The sequence below is a fragment of the Schistocerca gregaria genome, chromosome 1, assembly GCF_023897955.1.
Source record: "Schistocerca gregaria isolate iqSchGreg1 chromosome 1, iqSchGreg1.2, whole genome shotgun sequence".
Taxonomy (NCBI): Eukaryota; Metazoa; Arthropoda; class Insecta; order Orthoptera; family Acrididae; genus Schistocerca; species Schistocerca gregaria.
In genome coordinates this window covers 684692143-684717010 of record NC_064920.1, presented here as the reverse complement: position 1 = coordinate 684717010, position 24868 = coordinate 684692143, and the positions used below count along the sequence as shown (strand labels likewise).

At 38.8% G+C, this 24868-nt stretch overlaps 1 protein-coding gene across 5 annotated transcripts in view; it reads right to left on the bottom strand.

Annotated features, from left to right (window-relative positions):
- The window catches only part of LOC126364314 (uncharacterized), a 570142-nt gene that overhangs the window by 162376 nt on the left and 382898 nt on the right, over positions 1-24868 (bottom strand). For 4 of the 5 annotated variants that reach the window (XM_050008043.1, XM_050008046.1, XM_050008045.1 and 1 more), the window contains exon 5: positions 24019-24172. In XM_050008043.1, the coding sequence (XP_049864000.1) occupies positions 24019-24172 (154 nt within the window). Of the gene's footprint in view, positions 1-23799; positions 23945-24018; positions 24173-24868 lie in introns of those variants that run through there. The other variant, XM_050008044.1, reaches the window with a different exon arrangement.

The window sequence follows — 24868 nt, the reverse complement described above, 5'->3', positions numbered from 1 at the left end:
GCAGATTAAAGGTGCAACTGGGAAACATGGTAAATTGGTTAAAAGTCAGGCTTTAATAACTTTTACAATTGAGGGAGTAACTTTTACACATGGTTATTTAATAATTCAAGATATCAGTGAGAGTCTTATCTTTAGCCTGACATGGATAGTTAGTGTGAATGCTGATTTTGACAGGAGGGGGGAGAAGCTGATTATCAATAAAAGTTACAAAAATTGTATTTTTACAAATTTTGTAGTCAGCTGTATCTTATGAGGAGGGTAAAATAAATAGAATACAAATTTCAGAAGACAGTGGATTTGCAGTCAAATATATGCCAGAACTAGATACAGATAAAGGAGAATTTGCAGACACCAAGATTCCAGAAGTAAAAGGCTTAACTGATATAGGAATCTTTGTTGTGGTTGTATAGTGATGTGCTTAGTAATATTCAATGTAGAGTGAGAGGATATCAGTGTGCTTTAAGCTAAAATCACATCAACCATTTTTCATGTAGCCCTATTGTGTACCTGTAGCTAAGAGAACTGCAGTTGAGAAAGAGTTATATAAGATGGAAGTGTGTGATATCACTGAGAGAAGTTGTAGCCCAAATAGCAACTCATTAGTCATTGTTTCAAAAGGGAGACAGAGGAGTGAGATTAGTTCTGAATTCAGAGAAACAGGTCACCCAGATAATAGTGACAAATTTTACACAAATTTAAAAAAATTCAGTTTTGGATTTTACTTCTGGATTTCATCAGATAGCTTTAGCTCCAGAATCACATACACATACTGCCTTTCTTTACAGTAGTAGATGTTCCCAATACCGTATAGTGCCTTTTGGTTGAACCCATCTAAGAGTGTTAGATTATGTACTTGAGCAATATCTGTAGGAAAACATACTCTTTTTGTAGATGACTTTCTGGTAACTGGAAAAAACTGGGAAGAGCATTTTGAATTGTTGAAGCAGGTATGAAAAAAATTTAGAAAAGGAAGTATGACTGAAACTCAAAAAATGTAAATTTTCTGTCCCTGAACTAAAATTCTTAGGCCATGTTATTACTAGGACAGGAATCTTGGCAGATTCTGATAAAATTAAAGCAATTTCACATGTTCCAGCACCACATAGTAGAAAACAGTTCAAGTCATTTATGATTTATGTGGATTTTACAAAAAATTTGTGAGTGGGTAAAGTTTGAATGCATCTTGTTTAAGCAATTTACTTAAACACTAATTGTGTTTGGACCCAAGAATGTCAAGGATCATATGAAAATATTAAGAAAGAATTGAATAGTCAAATTTGTACCAGATTTCAGCCTACCATTTTGTTTACTCACAGATAGTAGTGATTATGTTTTGGGAGCAGAACTATTCAAGGGAAAAAGAAGTTGATGGGGAAATCCAAATCAAGCATGTCACAATTGCCTTTCCAAGTAGAATTGTGCCAAAACAATACAAATGCTATATAGCTACAGAGAAAGAATTGTTAGCTGTTTAGTAGGCATTTACTAAATTCAGAATCTGTTTGCTGGGACATAAAGTAATTGTATATTCAGACCACAAAGCATTAAGCTACCTACAGGAATGTAGACTATATCACAATAGACTTACCAGGTGGGGAATGTATTTGCAATAATTTTATTCCAAATTAAATATATTAAAGGTACAGATAATGTTGTTGCAGGTGCTGTGTCAAGGATGCTATTGGGTGGAAGTAAAGAAAACTTTGATCAAAATGAGGAAAAACAGTTTAAAATCAAATGTATAGTGGGTATACATGAGAAAATTATTAGGGCAATGTGTAACAAAATTAGAAGGAACCAAAACCATGATTCAAACTGTGTTGCTTAAGCAAAAGAGGTTGTGAAAAATTGGACAGGTATTATAAAGTATATAAAGAAGTCCTGTTCATGAGAACAGACGTGGATTCTGGTCACTGGAATTTATACTGGCCAGAAGAAGTAGTTGGGAAGTTGATTAAGTATATACATGAGAGTTATGGACACTGTGGTATTCAAAAATGTATATAAAAATTACAAGAAAATGTTTATTTCTATAATATGACTCAAAAGGTTACGAAATAACTGTCTACTTGTGACAGGTGTCAGAGAGTCAAGGTAAGTAAAAGAAGTTTGCAATCATGTGCGATCCACAGACGTTACTGACTTATCCTCTGAAGACTTTGTTGTGCTAATTGGTGGGTCAAATGACGAATATAAAAACGAAACCCACAAAGCAAAACAAGAACTAAAAAGGTGCTTAGGACAGTTGACACACACAAATGTTTTAGTGCTCAACATTCTACATCGGCATGACTTACCTTCTTGGTCATGCGTAAATAAAGAAATAATCAATGCCAACCAACAAATTTCATTACTTTGCAAACATTTCAGAAATGTAGAACTCGTAAATGTTAACAATATTGGGCGCAGATTCCACACGTTACATGGATTGCACGTTAACAACATGGGGAAAAAACTGCTCGTCGGAAAAATCGAAGAAATTATCACCAAGAGGCATCAAACACTCAAAAGGAAAATCATCCTGGATTGGCCCCCCAAATATTCGAAGGAAACAACGCCAGCAAAACCTCACTCACCAACATCAACAACAAAAGAAGGAACTAGGTGCCTCCAATATCCAGGCACAGTGAATGCAGTAACAGCTCTACCAATTGCAGACCCAACTCTATCACCAGCAGCAATATTATCAACAGTAAGATCAACAGCTGAACAACTACCAGGGGAGCCAGACACAGAAGAAAATTCTGCTGCAGATGATAATAGAAGAATATATGCAGTCGGGAAAAGAAAAGCAGTACTTCCAGCACACCTGAATGATTTTTTATTGACAAGGTAAAGGTAAGTGATCAATTAAATATGCCAAAGCTTAACAAACCCTTTAATTTCATGCTGATTCATCAAAATGTCCAATCATTGCTAAACAAATTAAGTGAAGTTGAAATTTTATGTACTGATGAGCTAAAAAACATTTCTGTAGTGTGTATAACCGAACACTGGCTGCCTAAAGATGCAATGTCAGTCACAAAACTTGCAGACTTCAATCTTTCTTCATCATTTTGTAGAATTACATCCAGTCATGGAGGGTCATGTATATTTGTTAAAAGTGGCATTGATTATTTTAACATAAAACCCATTGAACTGTTAGCTGAAGAGAAAATTTTTGAAGTATCTGCAGTTGAACTCTCTGCATTAAAATTAATAATCATCTGTGTATATAGGAGCCCTGATGGGAACTTAAATGATTTCTGTCACCAACTAGAAGCAGCTTTAAACACTATAAAAAACTTCAACAAAACAGTGATCATATGTGGAGATTTTAATATAGATTTTCAAGAAATCTCAAAAGACCAGCAAAGCTTGATGACCCTACTGGAAACATATAACATAAAAACCACCATTGACTCTCCTACAAGAGTTACACCAACAACTAGTACAACAATTGATCAGATATTAATAAACACAAATGTAAATAACAATTTCTGGCCCGGAAATCTTAATGCTGGCTTCAGTGATCACTATGCACAGTTTATTGCTTTGCACACCCCAAGTGAAACAACTGAGAAAGAAGATCTTGTAAAAGAAGCAAGGAAATTCACTAACAAACAAACAAACATTTTTGTACTGAGACTAAGTGAAGAAACTTGGTATGAAGTGTATACTTGTCAAAATACTAACAAAAAGTTTGAAAAATTCATGGAAGTCTTCATGTCATACTTTGAAGCTGCATTTTCATTAAAAAGGCAAAAATGTCAACCTAACTTCAAAAAGAACAAATGGATTACAACAGGTATTAGAATATCTTGTGCAGAGAAAAGAAGATTACACACTATAGCAAAGACACAGAAAATGCCTCCTGAATTTCATTTGTACCTGAATAATTACAAGAGGATCCTCAAAAATGTTGTAAGAAAAGCTAAAACAATGGCAAATGACAAATACATTGAAAATTCAAAAAACAAATCTAAAGCTATATGGGAAGTTATAAAAAATCAAACAACAATTGAAACCAAACAATATAAAAATATGAACTTATGTTATGAAGGACAAATGATTTCTTGCCCAACAGAACTTGCAGGGACATTCAACAAATATTTTGCAAACGTAAGTGAACAGTTGGTGAGTGGACTGGAAGAACACAACAAAATATCACCTCCACCATGCAATAGTGTGAGAAATGTGTCTACATCTTTGTTCCTTTCACCCACAAATTCTGAAGAAATTTTATCAGTTATAAAAACCTTGAAAACAGGGTACTCATGTGGAATTGATGGAATACCAGATGCAATTATTAAAAAATGCTGTCTTGCCTTAGCTGAACCCTTGACACATTTGTGCAACAGCTCACTGGCATCAGGAACGTTCCCCTCATGCTTGAAAACAGCAAAGCTGAAACCACTGTTCAAAAAAGGAAATCCAGAATGTGTTTCAAATTATAGACCAATAGCCCTACTGCCTATATTTTCAAAAATTTTAGAAAAAGTTTTTTTATAAGAGATTGTCTGATTTCCTAAATAAAAATAAAATTCTATCACCTTCACAACATGGCTTCAGGAAAGGCTATTCAACTGAAAGTGCAATATTTGAATTTCTTAATGAAATCTATGCTAAACTGGATGCAAGTGAGTTTGTGACAGGCATATGTCTTGATTTATCTAAAGCTTTTGACGTCATTGACCATAATGCCCTACTGCAGAAGCTTGACCATTTAGGAATTAGAGGTATATCCAATGAGTGGCTCAAGACATACCTATGTGGTCGCAAACAGGTGGTTGAAGTGCAATATACTGACCATAACAAAATCAGCTACTTCTATTCAGGATATGAAAATGTGAAATATGGTGTCCCTCAAGGATCAGTATTAGGACCCATCCTGTTTCTCCTCTATGTCAATGATCTTATGTACAACAAGTATTGCCAAACTACCCTCCAATTTGTAGACGATACAAGCTTCCTTATTAGTGCTAAAACAGAAGAAAAACTAAAAGACTCCGCTATACAAACAATGAACAGTGTAGAACAGTGGTTCAGATACAATAAGCTAATTATAAACAAAGAAAAGACAGTAGCACTGAACTTCTATAATGTAAAAGGAAGACACCACCCAAACATAGAAATAGAACTTAGGGACAGAGTTCTTGAAAGTGTTAACAGCACTAAATTTCTGGGACTCTGGCTCCAGAACAACACAAAATGGGAGGTACATATTGAATATTTGCAAAGAAAACTAAGCAAAACCTGTTACATGATACGGATCTTAAAAACTTGTTGCAGCAAAGCCAGCCTATTAAATGTATACTACTCCTATGTGCATTCTGTAATTAAATATGGCATAATCTTCTGGGGTAATACAACAACAAATATTAAACTTTTCAGGATGCAAAAGAGAATACTAAGAATTATTGAAGGGGTAAACAATACGAAATCGCGCAGACCCATATCCAAAAACTGTCAGTTCTTCCTCTTCCCTGCATTTTTATCTACGAAACATCAGTTTTCATCAAACAATATGTGGCGTGCAGCGCCGTAAATATCGATATTTGTAAAGAGTGTAAGTGTGCTATCTTTGAGATGGAGAGTTTTGGAAGATTTTTTCCGCTAACGTGAGTTAGCCTCATGGACTTGTATCTGTGTAGACGTGAAGTGCTAATAAATTGTCATATGAGAGAATATTAGTTGTTTACCTACAACTATCACCTAATTCCCTCACTGGTGACCCCGTTTTGTGTAATACGCGTTCAAGTTACGGCACGAAGTGTTATTTACGCGGCTACCGCGTCGGTTTTCTTTGCGCGATCGCGAGGGCCGGTGTTTTAGCTTCAGACAATGGCCTTTCAGCACTCACCGCCGCCCGGATCTCAGCAACATCTCTCCAGCACCCCTGCCGTCGTAGTGGATATGCCGCGAGATCCCTCGGAATCTTTCAGCCCGAACATGCAGTGGAATTCATCGAGTGCAGCCAGTTTCTGCCAACCGCCAACGGTCGCGGACTCTGGCTTTGTTAGCCTAGACTTTTCCACGTGTTCTCCACAGAGTGTTGTTCGGAACATTCCTACTCCTGTGTCGAACGCACAATTCAATACAGATCGTGGTGTCGAGCGGAATCTTGCCACTTTGGAAAATCCAGCAGTAAATTCAATCCCAAGCCAGTTCCCGCCACGTGTGTATACTTCCGCGCCGGTTAGTCAACATGTGCTCAATGCTCGCCAAACAGACAATATCACATGGAGTGTGCATCCTTGTGGACATGTGTGGGATCCTTGTGTTGCTCATAATCAAGTCAACAATTCTGTGCTGGACAGTAATTACCCGGACATTTACAACCACCCCCACCATTCACGGCTGAATGAATACAGAGTGCATAACGGACATTCACCGGCGTACGTAAGTACTAGCGGCTTCTCTCCGAGCTATCTAATCAATGAGAATGCACATTGTGACTACGATTCTCACACTGTTCGTGCGTCCGTCGCTTCTCAGCCGCCCCCCCGGCGTCAAATGAACTTTGCGATACCCGCATTACAGGACGCCAATAATTCGGACACTCTATCCTCTTCGTGCTCTACTCCCATCCGAAGAAATAGGTGCACCTCCACAGTGACTGCTGTGCCGAATCTGCCGAAACTACCAGACTTCAAACCCGCTCACCCAGAATTTTGGTTCAACCTGGTTGAGCAAACATTCAATGTCTGTGCTTTGGACGACGACGCTTGCTTCGTGTGCCTCATGAACCACCTTCACGACCGCGTCGATTTAATTTACGATCTGGTCAAAGCACCGCCCCTAGCAGAGAAGTATGCTATGGCGAAACAGACGATACTGGAGCGCGTCTCAAAAACCAGGAGAGAAAACGTTCGACAGCTAATTTACGAAGAGCGTCTCGGCGACAGGTCTCCGTCCCAGCTGTGGTGGTGCATCCGTCTTCTCGTCGACGAGCAAGTTATGCCTGATGACACACTCGCAGAAATCTGGACAGAAAAGCTGCCTCTGCCTGTCCAGACTGCAATCTCTGCGTATGAGGATAGGCCAGTAAATGAACGTTTACGTGCCGCCGATAGAGCTTACTCCGCCACGCAGCGTGAGCTCCACGCACTGCATTCTGGACGTGACCGCACTAAGAAGCTGTCCAACACCACGCCCTTGTCTGGTGCTGCTAATAACAAGTTTGTTGAACTAGCCGCCCTACCTGCACCTCCAGCTCCGCCCAAAGACAGCGCACCAGCCTCGGTGGAAGATTCTGGGTCGCATACTCCGTCACCTAGTTACTACCCACAGGAGCACAGGCCCGCTCAATCTTACTGTTTCTTCCACGCGAGATTCGGGGAGCAAGCACGCAAATGCCAGTCGCCTTGCTCTTACCCAAACTCCAACCGCAGGTAGGCAGCGGTGCCACCTCCTGCGACATAAACAACGTGCACCATCCAACGTTGCATTCCGTTTTGGACAACAACAGTAAGTGTGGTCGAGTCTATGTCCGAGATTTACAATCGGGTGTACGGTTTCTGGTAGACACTGGCGCAGATGTCTCTTTGCTACCGGCTCGCCTAGCGACCAATAAAGTGCAACCGCACAAAACAGTACTTCGTGCAGTGAACTTGTCTACCTTACAGTGTTTGGGTTCTACACTGTATACAGTGAAACTTTCGCCCGAGTGCAAGCTGAAGTGGCCGTTTTTAGAGTCAACAGTTGAAGAACCTATTCTCGGAATTGATTTCCTCAGGCACTATCAGTTGTCACTAGATTTTGTGAAAAATACTGAGTTTTACCCCCCACTGAACAAACATATTCCTTTCGCTCCGCCGAGTGACAGTTCGGCTAACACCAAACATGTGCGCTGGGCTAAGAAGTGCCCAAACCTATCTTGGACAAACGAGTGGCTAGCGGAGTGCGCTGAGTCTTCGAACTTGCGGATGGAACGTAGGGAAATGCTGTTGCATCCCCGCGACATACCTCACGAGTTGACCTCCACACAACAACGCCTCGCGTCACTACAAGCGGACGACTCGTCGGCTACAGATAAGGTTAGTCCGTGCCAATCTGGTGTTCCCGTGCCCGCACACATTAATGGCAATGTTGTGAACTCTGCAAACTGTGTCAGCATTCCCCCTTGTAATGACAGTGTATGCCTGTGTGCTCATGTTCCATGCGTTTCGAATGAACAATTAACCTCCCAAGCCCGTGGCAATGAAATACAGCCGTCTGCTGTTAGGCCACACCCACTCGGGCCTACAGCGCGCGTAGCGGCACGGCCCACTACCAAAAACCAGTGTACCAACCTCGCCCAGGTTAACATGCGTGCGTTCGCTACGCAGCCTTCGAGCGATTGGCACGCCTCAGCGCCACAGCTTTGCTTGCCTGCCACCGCTTGCTCCGCTTCACGGACATCTGACTGTTTTGCCACGCCACGTATTGCAGTAGTCACTAATGGCACAGTTCACCGGTTACGTCTAACTGCTGGGCCACCCATATCGCAACGCCCACGCCGCCTCAAGCCGGAATTTATGAAAATTGCAAAAGAAAAATTAGATGATTTATTACAAAAGGGAATAATTGAACCTTCTTCCGGTTGCTGGGCTAGTCCCATCTTGTTTGATCAAAAGAAAGACGGTACTTGGCGTATGGTCGGAGACTATAGGCGTTTAAATGCCCGCACCACCATTGATAAATACCCGGTCCCACACATTGCGGACTTCAATCATGCGCTCGCAGGTGCAGAGTACTTCTCTGTTTTGGACTGCAAGCACGCATTTCATCAGATCCCCATGTCTCCGGAGGATATTGAAAAGACTGCCATAACCACTCCCTTCCGGTTGTTTCAATACAAATTTATGCCGTTTGGGTTGAAAAACGCCCCCCAAACATGGCAGCGTTTCATCAATCAAACCTTATCCAATTTAGACTTTTGTTTCGTATACATGTACGACATATTGGTTTTTGCTCATACTTTGGAACAGAGTAAGGAGCGTGTTCAAGTCGTGACAGACACGTTAGCAGCTGCTGGTATAGAACTGAACAATAAAAAGACTCAATTGCACCAGTCATCCGTCACATTCCTAAGTTATGTTGTGTCGTCGGACGGTCTGACACCACCGCAGGACAAGATCAAGCCTGTTCTTGAGATGCCGCGCCCCCAGACCTATAGGGAATTACGCAGGTTCATCAGAACAGTTAATTATTACCGTAAACATTTGCCAGCTGCTTCTGCGGTGCAGGCACCTCTCACAGATGCACTCGCAGGCTCACAAACTTCCGGCACCCGCCAGGTCCCATGGACACTAGACATGGACAAGGCACTTAACGAACTCAAACAGCTGTTGGCCTCCGCTGTCACTATTGCTCACCCACGTGCGGACGCGACAATGTTTATCACTACTGACGCTAGTGACAGTGCTGTCGGCGCAGTACTGAGTCAGACATACAATGATGTTACGACACCCCTGCAGTTTTTCTCAAAAAAGTTAAACACTGCACAGAAGAAATACTCAGCATTCGGCAGAGAATTACTTGCAGTGTACGAGGCCATAAAACACTTCAGAACTGATGTTGAGGGACGAGATTTCTATGTGCTCACTGATCACAAGCCGTTGGTTCCTGCGATAAAAAATCCTTCGTCTGATCCGCCCCCACGACGCTTTCGTCACATCGACTACATCTTGCAATTTACAAATGACATTTGCTACATCCGAGGAGCGGACAATGTGGTTGCTGATTTTCTATCACGTGTAGGTGCTGTCACAACCTTAATTGACTTAACAGACCTACCTCGGCTGCAATCGGCGGACCCTGATACCATGCAGTTGATTTCGGACCACAGCTCCTCTCTCAAACCGGTACACTCTACTTTCCCCGGCATACCTGAATTAGTGTGGTGTGATGAATCGACTGGTACGTTGCGGCCGTTCATTCCTAAGCCCCTTCAGCACCAGGTCTTTGACAAATTACACATATTAGCACACCCCGGTGTCAAAGCTTCCACCCGTCTGGTATCTGAACGTTTTGTTTGGAGAGACATGCGCCGCAACTGTCAGTCTTGGGCCCGGACATGCTTGTTGTGTCAACAGAACAAAGTTTCCAGGCATACTTCCCCATCCCTTGGCTGTTTTGCCCAACCACCAGGCCGGTTTCATCATGTTCATGTGGACCTCGTAGGACCTTTGCCCCCCTCCGAGGGTTTCCGTTACTTGTTTACAGCCATTGACAGGATGACTCGGTGGGCTGAGGCCGTGCCTATTCCAAACATTACCTCTGAGACAATAAGCCGAGCATTCTTAGATTCATGGATCTCTAGATTTGGCTCACCTGTTTACCTCACTACTGACCAGGGACGGCAATTTGAGTCTTCAGTTTTCTCCGATTTATGTAAAATGTGTGGTATTGTCAAAATTCATACTTCTGCATACCACCCCCAAAGCAATGGGCTTGTCGAGCGATGGCATCGTACCTTAAAGTCTGCCTTGCGTTGTCATGACTCACTATGGACAGAAGCACTGCCCTTGGTGCTTCTTGGCCTTCGTGCGACTTTCAAGGAAGACCTCAAGGGTTCCGTAGCCGAGTTTGTGTATGGCCAAACGGTGGTTTTGCCTGGAGAATTAGTCGCTCCCACCCCACTTCCTCGGCCCTCCGAACTCCCTTCACTTCTCGAGCGAGTGCGCTTGCACTGCAGCAAACTTCAGCCGCCACTTCCGGCTAGTCATACACCTCCGCGCGTGTACATACCGCGCACTCTAGACTCTTGTGGGTATGTGTTTCTCAGAGATGACTCAATCAAAGCCCCACTTCAGTCACCCTACACAGGTCCTTACAAGGTTGTCAAACGCTCTGGGAATAACATGGACCTCCTCATAAAAGACTCTGTAACCACGGTCTCACTCAACCGAGTGAAACCAGCTTTCATTGAGCCTCAGGTGGACCCCCCTGATTCGGCCCCTATCTCTTCCAGTCCTACTTCAAGTGGCCACTCATCTTCTCATACCATACATTCGGGTACTGATTCTCCACAGCGGGCTTCTTTGCCGAGCACTGCTTCTTCTCCGCTCTCATCTAATTCGAGTGGCCAAACTTTTCGAGGCTTCACTCCTCCCAGCCCTCGCAGTCGAGCTGCCAACCACTTGGATTCTACCATTGTGTCACCATCTTCGTGTGACAGCTCTTGGTCACGCCGTTCAATCCAGGTGGGCTCCTCGTTGCCTTCGGCCACACTCCCTCGGCCGTCAGTTTATCACCCGAGGTTGTCGCCTGCGCAGTCCAGTGCACCTGCCACACCCCTCTCCGCAAACGCTTCTCCCTGCCATGGCTTCCCCACACCTCCCTGCCGCCCCCCCCCCCCCCTGGCTCGTACAGGTGCCACCCAAGAATTCACAACACATGTACATCCTGATGACATACATAAATTATCTGTTGTTGTTGATGGTGATAAGGCATGTGTGTTACTCTCGTGTAACAAAATTGAGGGAGGAAGTGCAGAAACTCGTGTGGTGCGTCGCTTTAAATTAAGCACAAGTGCTGCGTGTGGCAATTTGCGTGCCTTTGTTAGGCCTTCTGGCAAGGTGATTCTCCGCCTGCCTGCAGACAAAGTGCTACACCTCCACTCCAGGACAGGATGTCGTCTTCGCCCGCCGGCTTCACTTGCTGATTTTGCCGTCGACGTACCGGGTTTCACCCCCCGGTCTCCTACCAGTCGACCGCTTCCGCCTGACGCTTAAGAACTGTATGTTACCTTCCTAACTTCTCACCCCCCCTCCCCCCATTCACAGGGACGTACTCCATACTGCGCGGGGGGGTGGGGGGCTATGTGGCGTGCAGCGCCGTAAATATCGATATTTGTAAAGAGTGTAAGTGTGCTATCTTTAAGGTGGAGAGTTTTGGAAGATTTTTTCCGCTAACGTGAGTTAGCCTCATGGACTTGTATCTGTGTAGACGTGAAGTGCTAATAAATTGTCATATGAGAGAATACTAGTTGTTTACTTACAACTATCACCTAATTCCCTCAAATATATTGATAGACACGCAGATATCTTATTAAAAAATGAAGATATACATGCACACAATACAAGGCAAAAATCTGACCTTCATGTGAAACAGGTGAGAACATCATTGTGCCAAAAGGCACACTACATACTGGGATAAAGATTTTCAATAATCTACCTAAACATGTTAAATCAATAGGTAAACTCTGTAGTTTTAAGGCTGAAGTAAAGGCATATTTGATTGATCATTGCTTTTACAGTCTGACAGAATATATAAAAGCCAAACAACAAAAATAAACATGCATTACTAATATTCTACTTTGTATGTTGCCTGTGATGTTTGTTGTATTTAAGAATCTGTGCTAAATAACCTGACTATCTAGTCCATAGCATTGCAATACAAACTGTATTTTTATCTTGTAAATACCTAACCATGTCCAATATCCTTGTAAATATTCTATACATATAGGTTTTGAAGGACTAAATAAATAAATAAACTTAACATGCTGATGTGCAAAATATTACATGTTAGAAATCTATGGATTTCGTGGCTGTGGATTTTTATGGAATTTTACCAAAAAGTAAAAATTGTTTTTATAACATTTTGTTTATAAAATTATATGCTGTTAAAAAAACTACAAGTATGAGGATTATTGCTAAAATTGTAAAAAAATTACTGCAAAATGTAGGAAAACCTAAAGTAATACTCTCAGACAATACATCACAGTTTGTATCAAAGTGTTGGAGGTCATTCATAAAAAAATCTGTTATTAGACATTTTTTAATTTCAGTTTATAATCCTTCATCCAATCCAGCGGTGTAATATATGCATGAAATTAATCATCTATGTCACACATACTGTAGCCACAAACCACCAACATGGTTGATTTTGAAGACATAATGAATAGCTTGCAATGCAGTTCCACAGAATTTTCAGCTTTGAAGTTATGTTTCATAATAAACCAGGAAATAATAACACTGAATTTGTAGATTATCCACCATATACTGTCATGTCTACTCAAGAATGTGAAGCAGTTGTGAGAGAAACCATGGTAAAGCAGGGAGGAATTTAAAAGAAAAGGCACAGTAATGAGGTCAGAATTACTAAGTTCAACATTGGAAACTATTTTATCGTTAAATCACATGAGAAATCTAAAATGTTAACATCTGAATTTAGAAACGTTTTTTGCTATCTATATTGGTCCATTTGAGGTCATTGAAAACACACATACCAGTGCCTACCAGCCGATTTATCCTAAATCTAAGAAGCTTCTTAGGCTAAGATATGTTACTGCATTTAAGCCATACTAACAAAAAAGTACATATAACTAGTGAAAATGATTCTTACTGGAATGTTGGAGAAACAAAATATTTTCTACCATATGCAAAGAATTATGTAGTTAGAGTTATTTTTTTAAAAAAGGTTTGAGCCAACCACTGTGGTGTGGTAACTATTTTTGCTTGTGCTATGTTACTTCTATACAGGTTGTAAATAAGTCATGATTTGTATTTTATTGTGTTTTTTCATGAAAAGCAATTACTTTTTCTTTTTTTTACAGTGTTATTTGTCACTGTTATAGTAATAATTTAACCAACTAATCATTTGAAAACCTGAAACTTTAAATACAAATCTTGGTCAGTTCATCAGCGTTTATAGCATTTATTTAGAAAAAAATCTGCAATTTCTTGTGCTTTGTACATTTACTTGTATTTACTATGATAGATATTTTTCTGATATTTAGTAGTATTTTTGTATCTGTATTGAACTTTCATGTTGCCCCATTGAACCACTGTACTTTATGTAGATGTAAAAGAAGAATTTAAGTCTGACCGTGACAAATAATTAATTAACAGCACTTTAAAGCAAATTTCAGCGTTGTTGACATTTTTGGCATAAATTATGGCCAATTGTTTTGTTTAAATAAGTAGCTAAATAGTTCACTTTACAGAAAAACATGTATGAATGAGCTAGTTGTCTCTTCCCATAATCTAATTTGAAAGATTTGAAAACCAATTTTTCATATTTTATTGTATAATCAATTGGTGACATGAAAACTAATGAATGCAAAATGTTTGTAGCAATCAGAAACTAAAGTATCAAATGAGTGTTAAAACTGATGGACTAGTAGGACTTAAAATCTAACAAACACTATTTCCAAAATGACATACCTGTTGATAATGTAATGTATTGTGAAGGACACGAAGATATCAGTGAAAAATGTAAAACACGTTGTAAATATAGTCGCAAAACCATTTCATTTGTTTTATAAGCAAAAAGAATAAGTTCCTAACTAAATATATAAACTTATTCTGTGTTCTAAAGTATTTTGCTATATTTTCTTTAAAGCACTTCAAATAACTGTATGTGGACTAAGATGTTTTCTTTTGTACAATACCTGTCAGTAATATTTCACTGATTGAAGACATATTTGTAAATGATTATGTATAAAGCAGTATAAAGAAAATGTTTTTGTGTAGTGGTTACTTACAGACATTTGTTGACCACAGTATTTTAAGGTTTCTTATAATGCTTAGACATTCTTGTGAAATACAGGTTCTACTGCCATGTCAATATGATAAAATGAATGAATGTAGTGTTATGTTAAAGAAGAGAGTTACATGTAGGAGTGTTTGTTATGTGTGCCATCTTTTTGATTATCCAATTTATCTTATATTACTTTTGGTAATAATTTGAGAGCTAAGGAACAGGTAAAAGGTCAGACACCACACCTAAAGAAAATGAAGTGTTTGTTCAGCAGAAGGGAGCAGTAATAATATTGTGTAAGGCTAACAGATGTACATCTTACTGAAGCCTTTTTAAGGGTCTTGGAAGTCTTACGTTCACTTCACAATATTTTTTCTTCTTAATGGTTTTGATTACCGATAGTCACTTCCGACTGAACTGTAATACATGTCAGAGTTCAGAAAGGAGTCATGTATTTTGGTAGTTAGAAAATCTATAAGCTCCAGCCCATTGTAAATTGGGAAGCCCTAGAAATTCAAAATAAATTTAAAAATTTATCTCAATAGTCACTATTCCTTTAAATTATTTGTATATCTAAAATCAGCTTTGTTAAGTATATTCCAAGTAGCAGTGTTTGTCATAAGCTGTATGAGAAGTATTAATGTACTAGAAATAGGGATCAATATTTACAAAAGTGAAGAAATATTTTGCTTGTAATGTACCATAGTAATCAAGTAAATATTAAACTATTAATAGCAGATGTATGTATGCAGAGGAGGTGGCAACATTTTTCAAAGTAGCACCTTTGTTACTAATCTACTCAGCTACATAAGGCTTTTAAGTGCATTTAACTAGTATTTGTAATTATTTCTTTTCAGGGACAAGTATGTAGTCCAATACTACCACATAAAAAAAGGAGAAATTTGTGATCAACACGTAAAGGAGACGTTCAGGCACAGACAGGCACAATGAAAAAGACTGTGAAACATTTAAGTTTTCAGACAAAGAAGTTGTGCTTCAGAAACAGAGAATGTGCACACACATTGGTACAAGCACAACACAAATTCACACAAGCACAGCTAACACACACATGGTCATTGTCTTAATAGTCTTTTTCACTGTACCTGTCTGTAACTCAGTACCTCCTCTAAGTGGTGAGTAGCGTACTATCTTTTTCATGTTGATATTATTTCATCCTGCACTTTCCACTGTTTAATACTAATATGCCAAAAATGCAGGTACAATGATTTGTTTTTAAGGATTTGATTAATGGGTACATGACAACATTTTTGCATTTACCAGAATGAAATATGATTTGAGTAGCTAATCTGGGAAGAATTGCTGCAGAGCAGCTTTTTTCAAGTTAAACTCAGACTTCAAGTTGTCAATATTAAAAAATATAAATATAATTGAAAATGTTGAGCCTAAGATATGTAGATTTAAAGATACAAATATAAAGATAGGTGGGGTTAATATAAGCTTGTTGCAGCAAATTATTAGAGGATTTAAAAATAAAATCAATTAATTTCTGATTTGTTTAGATGAACTGCAACCTGCAACTCTTATAGATGTAATATGTTTCTGAAAATTATTTGACCACAAGTATAGAAATACTGAACGTGGGTGGATATAAATTAGCAGTTATTTCAAGACAGTCAAGTGTGGGGAAAAAAGAAGTTGTCACTGTCATTAAGAATGGGTACAGTTAATATAAAAATATTGAAATCCAAATGACTGGTAATTTAATAAACAATGGCATGGGCTTCCAACTGGGCAAGGTATGGGAGCCAATGCTAAGCTCCACCAAAGCAGTATGTGACTCTGGATGCAAGATATGACAGAAATGGTGGGTGGAAGGTAACTGAGACTCTCCCCACATCATCACAGCCAAAATCCACCCCTCCCTCTTTCCCTCCCACTAGCACCACCAAGCACAGCATGTGGCTAGTGAGGTCTGAACTGTGGAGTGGCAGGTATGAATACTCAATTTATTTATTTTATTTTATTTATTTCTTTCGTGTTCCGGTGATCCATGTTGTGAATACATCACAGGATATGGAACGTGTCAGTTTTACAAACTTTTTATGGTATTTTGTAAGTATTGCTATTATTCATATTAAAATTATATGGCTTAGATTAACATTACAAATTAAAATCACACCAAAAAAAATGTTACAAAGTTAAGTATTACAGACTCTATACATGTACATACAGAAAATATACTACTGAAAACTTAAGATGTTTACTAGTAATAGATATACAGGATCACAAATGAAGAGTGGGAAATGTATCTGAGACTTATCCGTACAGGTACTAGGGTACTATTCATCATGGTTCAGGAACTCTTCTATAGTATAAAATGACCCTTGCAATAGGAACTGCCTTAAGCTTTTCTTAAACGAGAACTCATCATCTACTAAACACTTAATTTGTGAAGGGAGGGCATTAAAAATCTTACAACCACTGAAGTGGACCCCCTTCTGTACCTTACTCAGGTTTGCATGCTCATAGTGGATATCATCTTTTCTTCTAGTATCATGATTATGATAAACACTATTAGGTTTGAAGAGGGGCTTTTTTTTCCTTATGAAACACATCAAGGAGAATATATATTGTGCAATGGATGTGAAGATTTCAAGTTCTTTAAAAAGATTTCTGTATGTGGCTCTAGGGTGGGCTCCACTCATGATTCTTATGGCTCTTTTCTGTGCAGATAGCACTTTCCTAGCAAATGGCTGATTTCCCCAGAATATGATTCCATATGCCATAATGGCATGAAAATAACCATAATAAGCTGATTTGCTGATTTCCATATTTCTGTAAAAGCAGATAATGCATAAAGCATAAGTTGCCGAATTCAGCCTTTTGCAGAGATCCAAGATGTGATTTGACCAGTTTAGTTTGCTATCTATATGTAAGCCAAGGTACTTTGTACTAACGACCTTAGCTATCTGCATGTCCCCTAGTTTTTGTTCTTGTTCATCTTCTTTAGAGACTGTCTGAAACTGGACATAGTTTGTTTTACTGTGATTAATAGAAAGACCATTTACATTAAACCAGTTCACAATATCACTAAAAACCTTATTAGCTGTCACCTCAAGTTCATCCACTGAGTTATCAACCAGTAGCGTAGTGTCATCAGCAAAGATGGTGAATTTACAAAAATCTGTACATAGAGGAAGATCATTAATAAAAATAATAAAAAGTAGGGGACCCAGAATGGAGCCTTGAGGCACTCCACAGGTGATTGTTCCCCATTCCGATGATGCTGATGCACCTTCTTGACTATCCAGTACAACTTTCTGTTTTCTGTTTGAAAGATAAGAATGGAGCCACTTCCCTGCTGCCCCACTTATGCCTAGATATGAAGCTTTATGCAGAAGTATTATGCACTCAGCAGACACTTCATTCCATGAGCACCACCTGATGATGATGGAATACTTGTTCACCAAAATATTGTGGAACTTTGATGACTGGATCTGGTAATAGATACAAGAACCTTGAAAGTACCATATGCACTTGAAAAGACTCAGATCACACATAAGTAACCAGCAATGTGACAATATTTATATAAAAACATCATTCAGTCTATACACTGGTGTAACAAATCTCATAGGATACCCCCTAATATTATGTCTGACCACCTTTTACCCAGTACAGTGCAGCAACTTGGTATAGCATGTACTCAACAAGTCATTGTAAGACCCCTGCAGAAATATTGAGCCATACTGCCTCTATAGCTGCCCAAAATTGCAAAAGTGTTGCTGGTGCAGGATTTTGTGCACAAACTGACCTCTTATTTATGTTTCATAAATGTTTAATATGATTCATGTTGGGCAATTTGGGTGACCACATCAATCCCCCAAATTGTCCAGGATGTTTTTCAAACTGATTACAAACAATTTCACCCTGATGACATGGTGCATCGTCATCCATAAGAATTCCATCACTGTTTGGGAACATGAAGCAAATGGGCTCCGTGTAGCTGAACATAAACATTCATTGTCAATTATTGGTTCAGTTGGACCAGACCCAGTCCATTCCATATTGTTGGTGGCACCATAATGGTGTGAGCTGTGTTTACAGCTCACACCATTATGGTGCCACCAACAGCTTGCACAATGCTTTGTTGACAACCTGTGTCATGGCTTTATTGGGTCTGCTACCATCAGCTCTTACCAACTGAAACTGAGACTCATCTGATCAGGCCACAGTTTTCCAGTCATCTAGAATCCAACAAATATGGTCAAGAGCCCAGGAGATATACTGAAGGCAATTTCATGCTTTTAGCAAAGACATCAGTCATCTGCTGCCATAGCTCATTAATGCCAAATTTTGCAGCACTGTCCTAACGGATATGTTCAGCATATGTCCCACATTGATTTCTGTAGTTATTTGAAAAGTGTTGCTAGTTTGCTAGCACTGTAACTCTTCACAAACATGCTGCTCTTGACTGTTAAATAAAGGCCATCAGCCCCTGCATTGTCCAGGGTGAGAGGTAATGCCTGAAATTTGGTATTCTTGACATCCTCTTGACAATGTTGATCTCTGAACATTGAATTCCTTAGTGATTTCCAAAACAGACTGCCCCTTGCATTTAGCTCCAACTACGATTCCATGTTCAAAGTCTGTTATTCCTGTCATGCTTCTGTAATCATGTCAGAAACATTTTCACATGAACCACCTGAGGACAAATGAAACCTCCATCAATGAACTGCCCTTTAATACCTAGCTTATGCAATACTGCCATCATCTGTCACTATTACATGACTTTTTGTAGTAGGTTAATGAGATTATCGCTGTAACTTAACTCTGAAACCCCAAGAACTGTTTATTTAAGATGAGTATATCCCTTCTTGTCTAATGGAATAGTGCTGTAGGGTGAGATCTGCCATACAAATATGAAAAGTTTTCAGACTGCAGAAGATAACCTGGAGTACCACAGCAAAAGTGAAACAGGAAACATCCTGTAAAAGTCTATTCAGCAGTTTCTATATTCTCACAATTTATGCCAAGCCTAAGCTAAAAACGATTATGCTAGTGAAAGAAGACACTAAGATCATAAATAGGAAAAGTTGTGATACAAGTCAAAAAACAGATTTCCATATAATTAACAGAAGATTATCTGTAATGGCAAAGAGCCCATACATTAAAAGAGTTGTTTTTTTGTAATTTACTACCAAATTATGTTAAGACAATGACAGAGCATACTTTTTAAAAAAGCAGCTCAAGCTGTACCTTATCCATAAACAATTGAACAATTTGGATTTAGTATGAATAATAATGTAAGCAACAATCCTGTCCTTGAAATAAATGCAGTAGTAAATATTGTGTGTCTGTAAAGTTGTGGTGCAGCTATGAACACTCGTTGTCACAAACAGAAATGAAACAAATGGTTGAAACTTGTGCTATATTGAACACAAAGTTTTTTGGTAGTATGTGTGCATGCAGGTGATGATGCAGCGCAATGTGTAGCAACAGCAGATCAGGCCACATCAGCTAGGATGAGGACAGTACAGAGGAAAGTTTGGTGTGTTCTGTGACTTGCTAAATTCAAATCCATGATGAATGTTCAATGTGAATATCATTGTGTATACAGTGAAGAACCACCACATAAAAATAAAATAAATCAGAGGCATAAACAGTAAGGGATACTGGCAATTTTTTGGACAAATGCTGTTCTGGTAGGACATCAGTAACTGATGAATCTGTAGAAGCAACATGGGACAGCTATCTAAGTAGATTAAAAGAAAACGGTGCAGGCAAGTGTTCAAGAATTAAGCATAAAGAAGCTTAAGAAAAAGTGTCCTTCCTTCAGGTTACAAATTGCAGTTGTTACATGCTTTTAACTGACCGATAAACCTGAACAATGATTAATGAGATCAACTATGATATATGACTTATGAAGAACATCGTGTTTAGAGATGAGGCCACATTCCATGTATATGGTCCTGTTCATTGCTATAACTTCAGACTACGGGTTTCTGAAAACCCTTCTGCCTGCAATGAGTACATCTAAAAATAAGGCAAAAGTGTGGTATGGCCTGATGCATTATATAGTTATAGGTCCATGTTCTTTTTGGAGCAGACTAGGATGTCAAACAACTACCTTCACATGTTGCAGTTGTATGCAGTTACGCATTTCCTGGATAAAAAATTTCCACAGCAGTGGATGAGAAGGGGTGGATTTCAGTAATGGCCGCCACAGTCCCCATCCCTAATGCCATTAGATTTTTACTTTTGGGTTTATTTGAAACAATGTGTGTACAGAGAACATATCAAGATATAAATCATTTAAAATGGAGAATCACAGACTCTGTTACATCAAGTATCCTAATACTTGTGTGGAAAGAACTGGAATTCATTTACATCTGTGTAGGGCAACAAATGAAAGCCACATTGAACTTTGCTGAACAGGTATGCACACTTGGAGAGTATCTCTTTCATTACCAACTTTTTTCACATTTCTGTATTCTTTCATTGCTTTTCTGTGACCAATTAAAGCTGCACCTTGAATTATGGACACACTGTAGCATATAAAAACTTCTGTCAGAAACAAAATATTGAAGATCTCCATTATAGTTGTCACCCATGATTGATAACACCAGCAGGTGATCACTACCAACTAATTATGGGTTCAACATACCACAAGGAGAATACAACAGAACTCCCTACCACCTTTTTGGGAGTTAAGAGGGTTATGTCAATCTGGGCAAAATGCAACCATCTCCTCAAGAACAATGTGGCCTCCAAGTATCCATTACGAACAACAGACAAATATCCTAGCACCATAGTGTGCAAAGAAGGTGGACAAGAAAGCAACTGGTATGCAACTGGGATTAATGGCTTTGGGTTCTCTTCACTGGTGGGTGCAGGTTTTGTACAATGCCTGATGACGATGATCATGGAAGAGAGTGGAGGCAACTAGGTATCAATGCCTCAGGCATTGGGGAAGTGTGTCAGTCATGTTTTGGGCTTGTATCATATCAATGTCAGACTCTTCTCATCACTAGTGATGCTAATACAAGTGTTTTTCTTATTATTGGGACAGAATTCTCCAGCCTATTGTCCAGCTCTACAGCCAACATTTTGTGGATGGTCTGGTTATCCAAGAGGAGCATGTTGTGTCATAATTGTGAATACTTCCCTCCAGGAAGCAGAATGGCCAGCAGTATCTGCAGACATTAATTTGATTCTGGAAATGCTCAGGACCAGTTGAAACCTGTAGTGGGTTGTCAGAGGAACCCTCTTTGCACACCTGAACATCATAGAAAGAATGAGATAAATCTGAACAGCAACATCTTGCCCACTTTGTAGACCATGTTCAACAAGAAGATCCAACCTTGTTACAATACATGGGATGCAGTCTCGGAGTATTAAATATTGCCCAGCTGCAGAATCTGATTTTTCAGATTTGCCCTTTCAAACAACCTACCTATGTTTGGTATGATGTTTTGGGTTTACATAAAAGTAAATCAACATTTTCCTAAAGTTTCATAATTTCTTTAAGTTTGACAGTTTCTTTATTCCTTAATTGTCTTGAATATAATTCCACCACATTCGCAGTCATCAGATGGTGCAGAACATTTGTGAGCAGTTTATTTTTATTTGTATGATTGGATGAATGCAGCAGTGTACAGAGGAGAGGTCAATGCACAAGGAAAATTGCTAACCTATAATATGCACATGGATATCATCATAAAGAATTGCAGAGATGCACCAAGACAAGCTATCTGGTATGTCCTCCTCAGAGTACAACAGTGAATTGAAACAGATTACAGACTCATTTATTTTTTAGGTGTTGAAATTTATAATTTACTTTTGTAAATTTATTTTGGATAGCTGAAAATATATTGTGGACTAGTAAATTTAGTTTGGATTGCTGTAACCAGAGAAACAAGTAACAATAGCTATCATACAAAAATAAAATCCCAACAAATACAGACCAGTTTCACTGATGTCAGGTTTATCAAAAATCCTAGAAATGCTTATGTATACCAGATTAGTTAACTATTTGGACAAACATAACATTTTCATGCCCACACAACATAGTTTCAGAAAGGGTAAATCTACAGAATCAGCAATTGTCAGTCTAACAGAATACATTTTACAGTCCTTGGATGAGAAAACGGTTGTCTCTGCAATGTTTCTGGATCTTTCAAAGGCATTTGACACCATTGACCGATATAAAAATTAAGCAACTCTGGCAATCGGAGGCAACCAGATGAATGGATAAAATCATACTTGTGCAACCGCAAGCAGTATGTATCATTAGGAAACTCGTACCAATCAGAAACCAAATCCATCAAATATGGAGTGCCGCAGGATTCGGTAATGGAGCCATTGTTATTTAATGTATTTGTTAATGATATAGGTGTTGAGGAGGAAGAAAAGAAAATAATGTATGCTGATGACATGACAATACTAAATAGTGACCAAAATATGGAACAGCTTGAGAGAAGAGCATACATATCTGCAAATGTCACAGCTCAATGACTGTTGGAAAATGAACTGGTTATAAATCTAAAAAAGACTATGTATGCAGTTTTTAAAAACAAGGAAAAGGCTGTAGACATGGAAGGAACAAGGCTGGAAGAAGTAGAATCTGCTAGATTCTTAGGTATTCTTGTGGATAATGAACTGAAATGGAAAAAACATATTAATAATGCCTGTAAGAAACTGAGCTCTGTCATATTCTTAATGATGCAGCTATCACAGTATTCAGACAAGAACCTTCTGTGTACAGTGTATCATGGACTTTTCGAACCATACTTACAGTATGGAGTGACTGTGAGGGGAAACTCAAACAAAAAAGAGACAAAACAAGAGTTCACATTACAAAGAAAAGCAATTAGGACCATTTTAAGAAGAAAGACCTCTGAAACATGAAGAAACTGTTTCAAGAATTTAAATATCTTAACTTTTTCATTGTTGTATATGTACAAAACAACAATGTATATCACGAAAGGTAGTGAGGGCTGGATTACAAATGCTAGTGTACACACCCACAATACAAGAAAGAAGAATGAAGTACGGAACATACCCCACCGACTGGCAATGCTAGAAAAAGGACCACAGTACTTTGGTATCAGACTACTAAGAAGTCTGCCCAAAACCCTGAAAGATACTGTACTTCACAATGACTTTCCAAAGAAACTTAAAGACTATCTCATTGAAAAAGAGTTTTACAGTGTTGCAGAATACTTATGCCATTAAATTTGTATATATTGTTACTTATTATCTGTAATGCAAAAATGTAAGCTAAAGGTGTAGAAAAATAAGTGATAAAGAATGTTAACACTTTGACATGTCATATATTAAACGTACATTTACTGTACACAATGTAATCTTTCAGGATCAAATAAAATTCCATTCAATTCAAAATAAATCTATTTTATAATAACAACAAACTTTTGTAAAGTTTTTTTTGGAACAATTAGAAATAGAGGAAGTATTTGCATGGACTTGCCCATCGCACCTGCTGGAAGACTGAGCTTTCATCCTGAGACTACCTGTACTGAAATTAATAATGATTTCTGTCACATTAATGTATTCGAGAACTTACAGCTTGTTTATTTGTATTGCACTTACTTCAGATCAAGATATTTCTTGTTTTGTGGATTATGATCAGTAATTGCAGTGATTTGTAGATGATTAACAGTCTCCTCAACAAAAGCCCTGTTTGCATTCATGTGACTGAATGAACTTCTATCACCCTCACTCATATTATATCTGCTTGCAGCATCTGGAACACACAAATTAAATATCACAAGACAGTAAAAATTGTGTATGGGTAGATTGGCATCAAACTAAAATTATTACAACTTACATGAAATAATTGTGAGGTTTGAAAAAATGAGACAGAGAGGAAAAGAGAGAAGGAGAAGGAGAGGGGTGGGGAACTGGAAAGTGAGGGGAGTGACAAGAGATGAAAGGGAGCGGGAAAGGGATGAGGTTTCAAATGACACTGTTTCTGATCTGCTAGAGAAATCTCACAGTTTTAATAGACAAATGGCAAAAATCTATTTCCATAAGTGTTACACATTAAACAGCAATACAATAATACCCAAAAGATTCAGTTATATCAAATTTTTTTTAAAAAATCTGGAATTTATTCAGAAAGTTTTGGAATCCCATCTTCAACCATGAATTATATTTTCATCTGCAGGGTGCAGGTGATTCCTGCATAGGCAGCTGATTTAGAAATTAAGGTACTGAACTGAACATCAGAACTCCAGAAGCAATTCAATTATCAACAACCATCTCAATCAATGTTGAAGGTCTTACACCTAACTAGAAAGAATTAGTAGTGAGATAGTCATAATTTGAATAGTGATTTAACATGCACTCAGGAAACTCACAGAACATTATTAACAGACATTAAGTCTTGGGCTATCGACGACTATAGCCTAACTTCTAGGTTAGGGATTATTAGTAATAT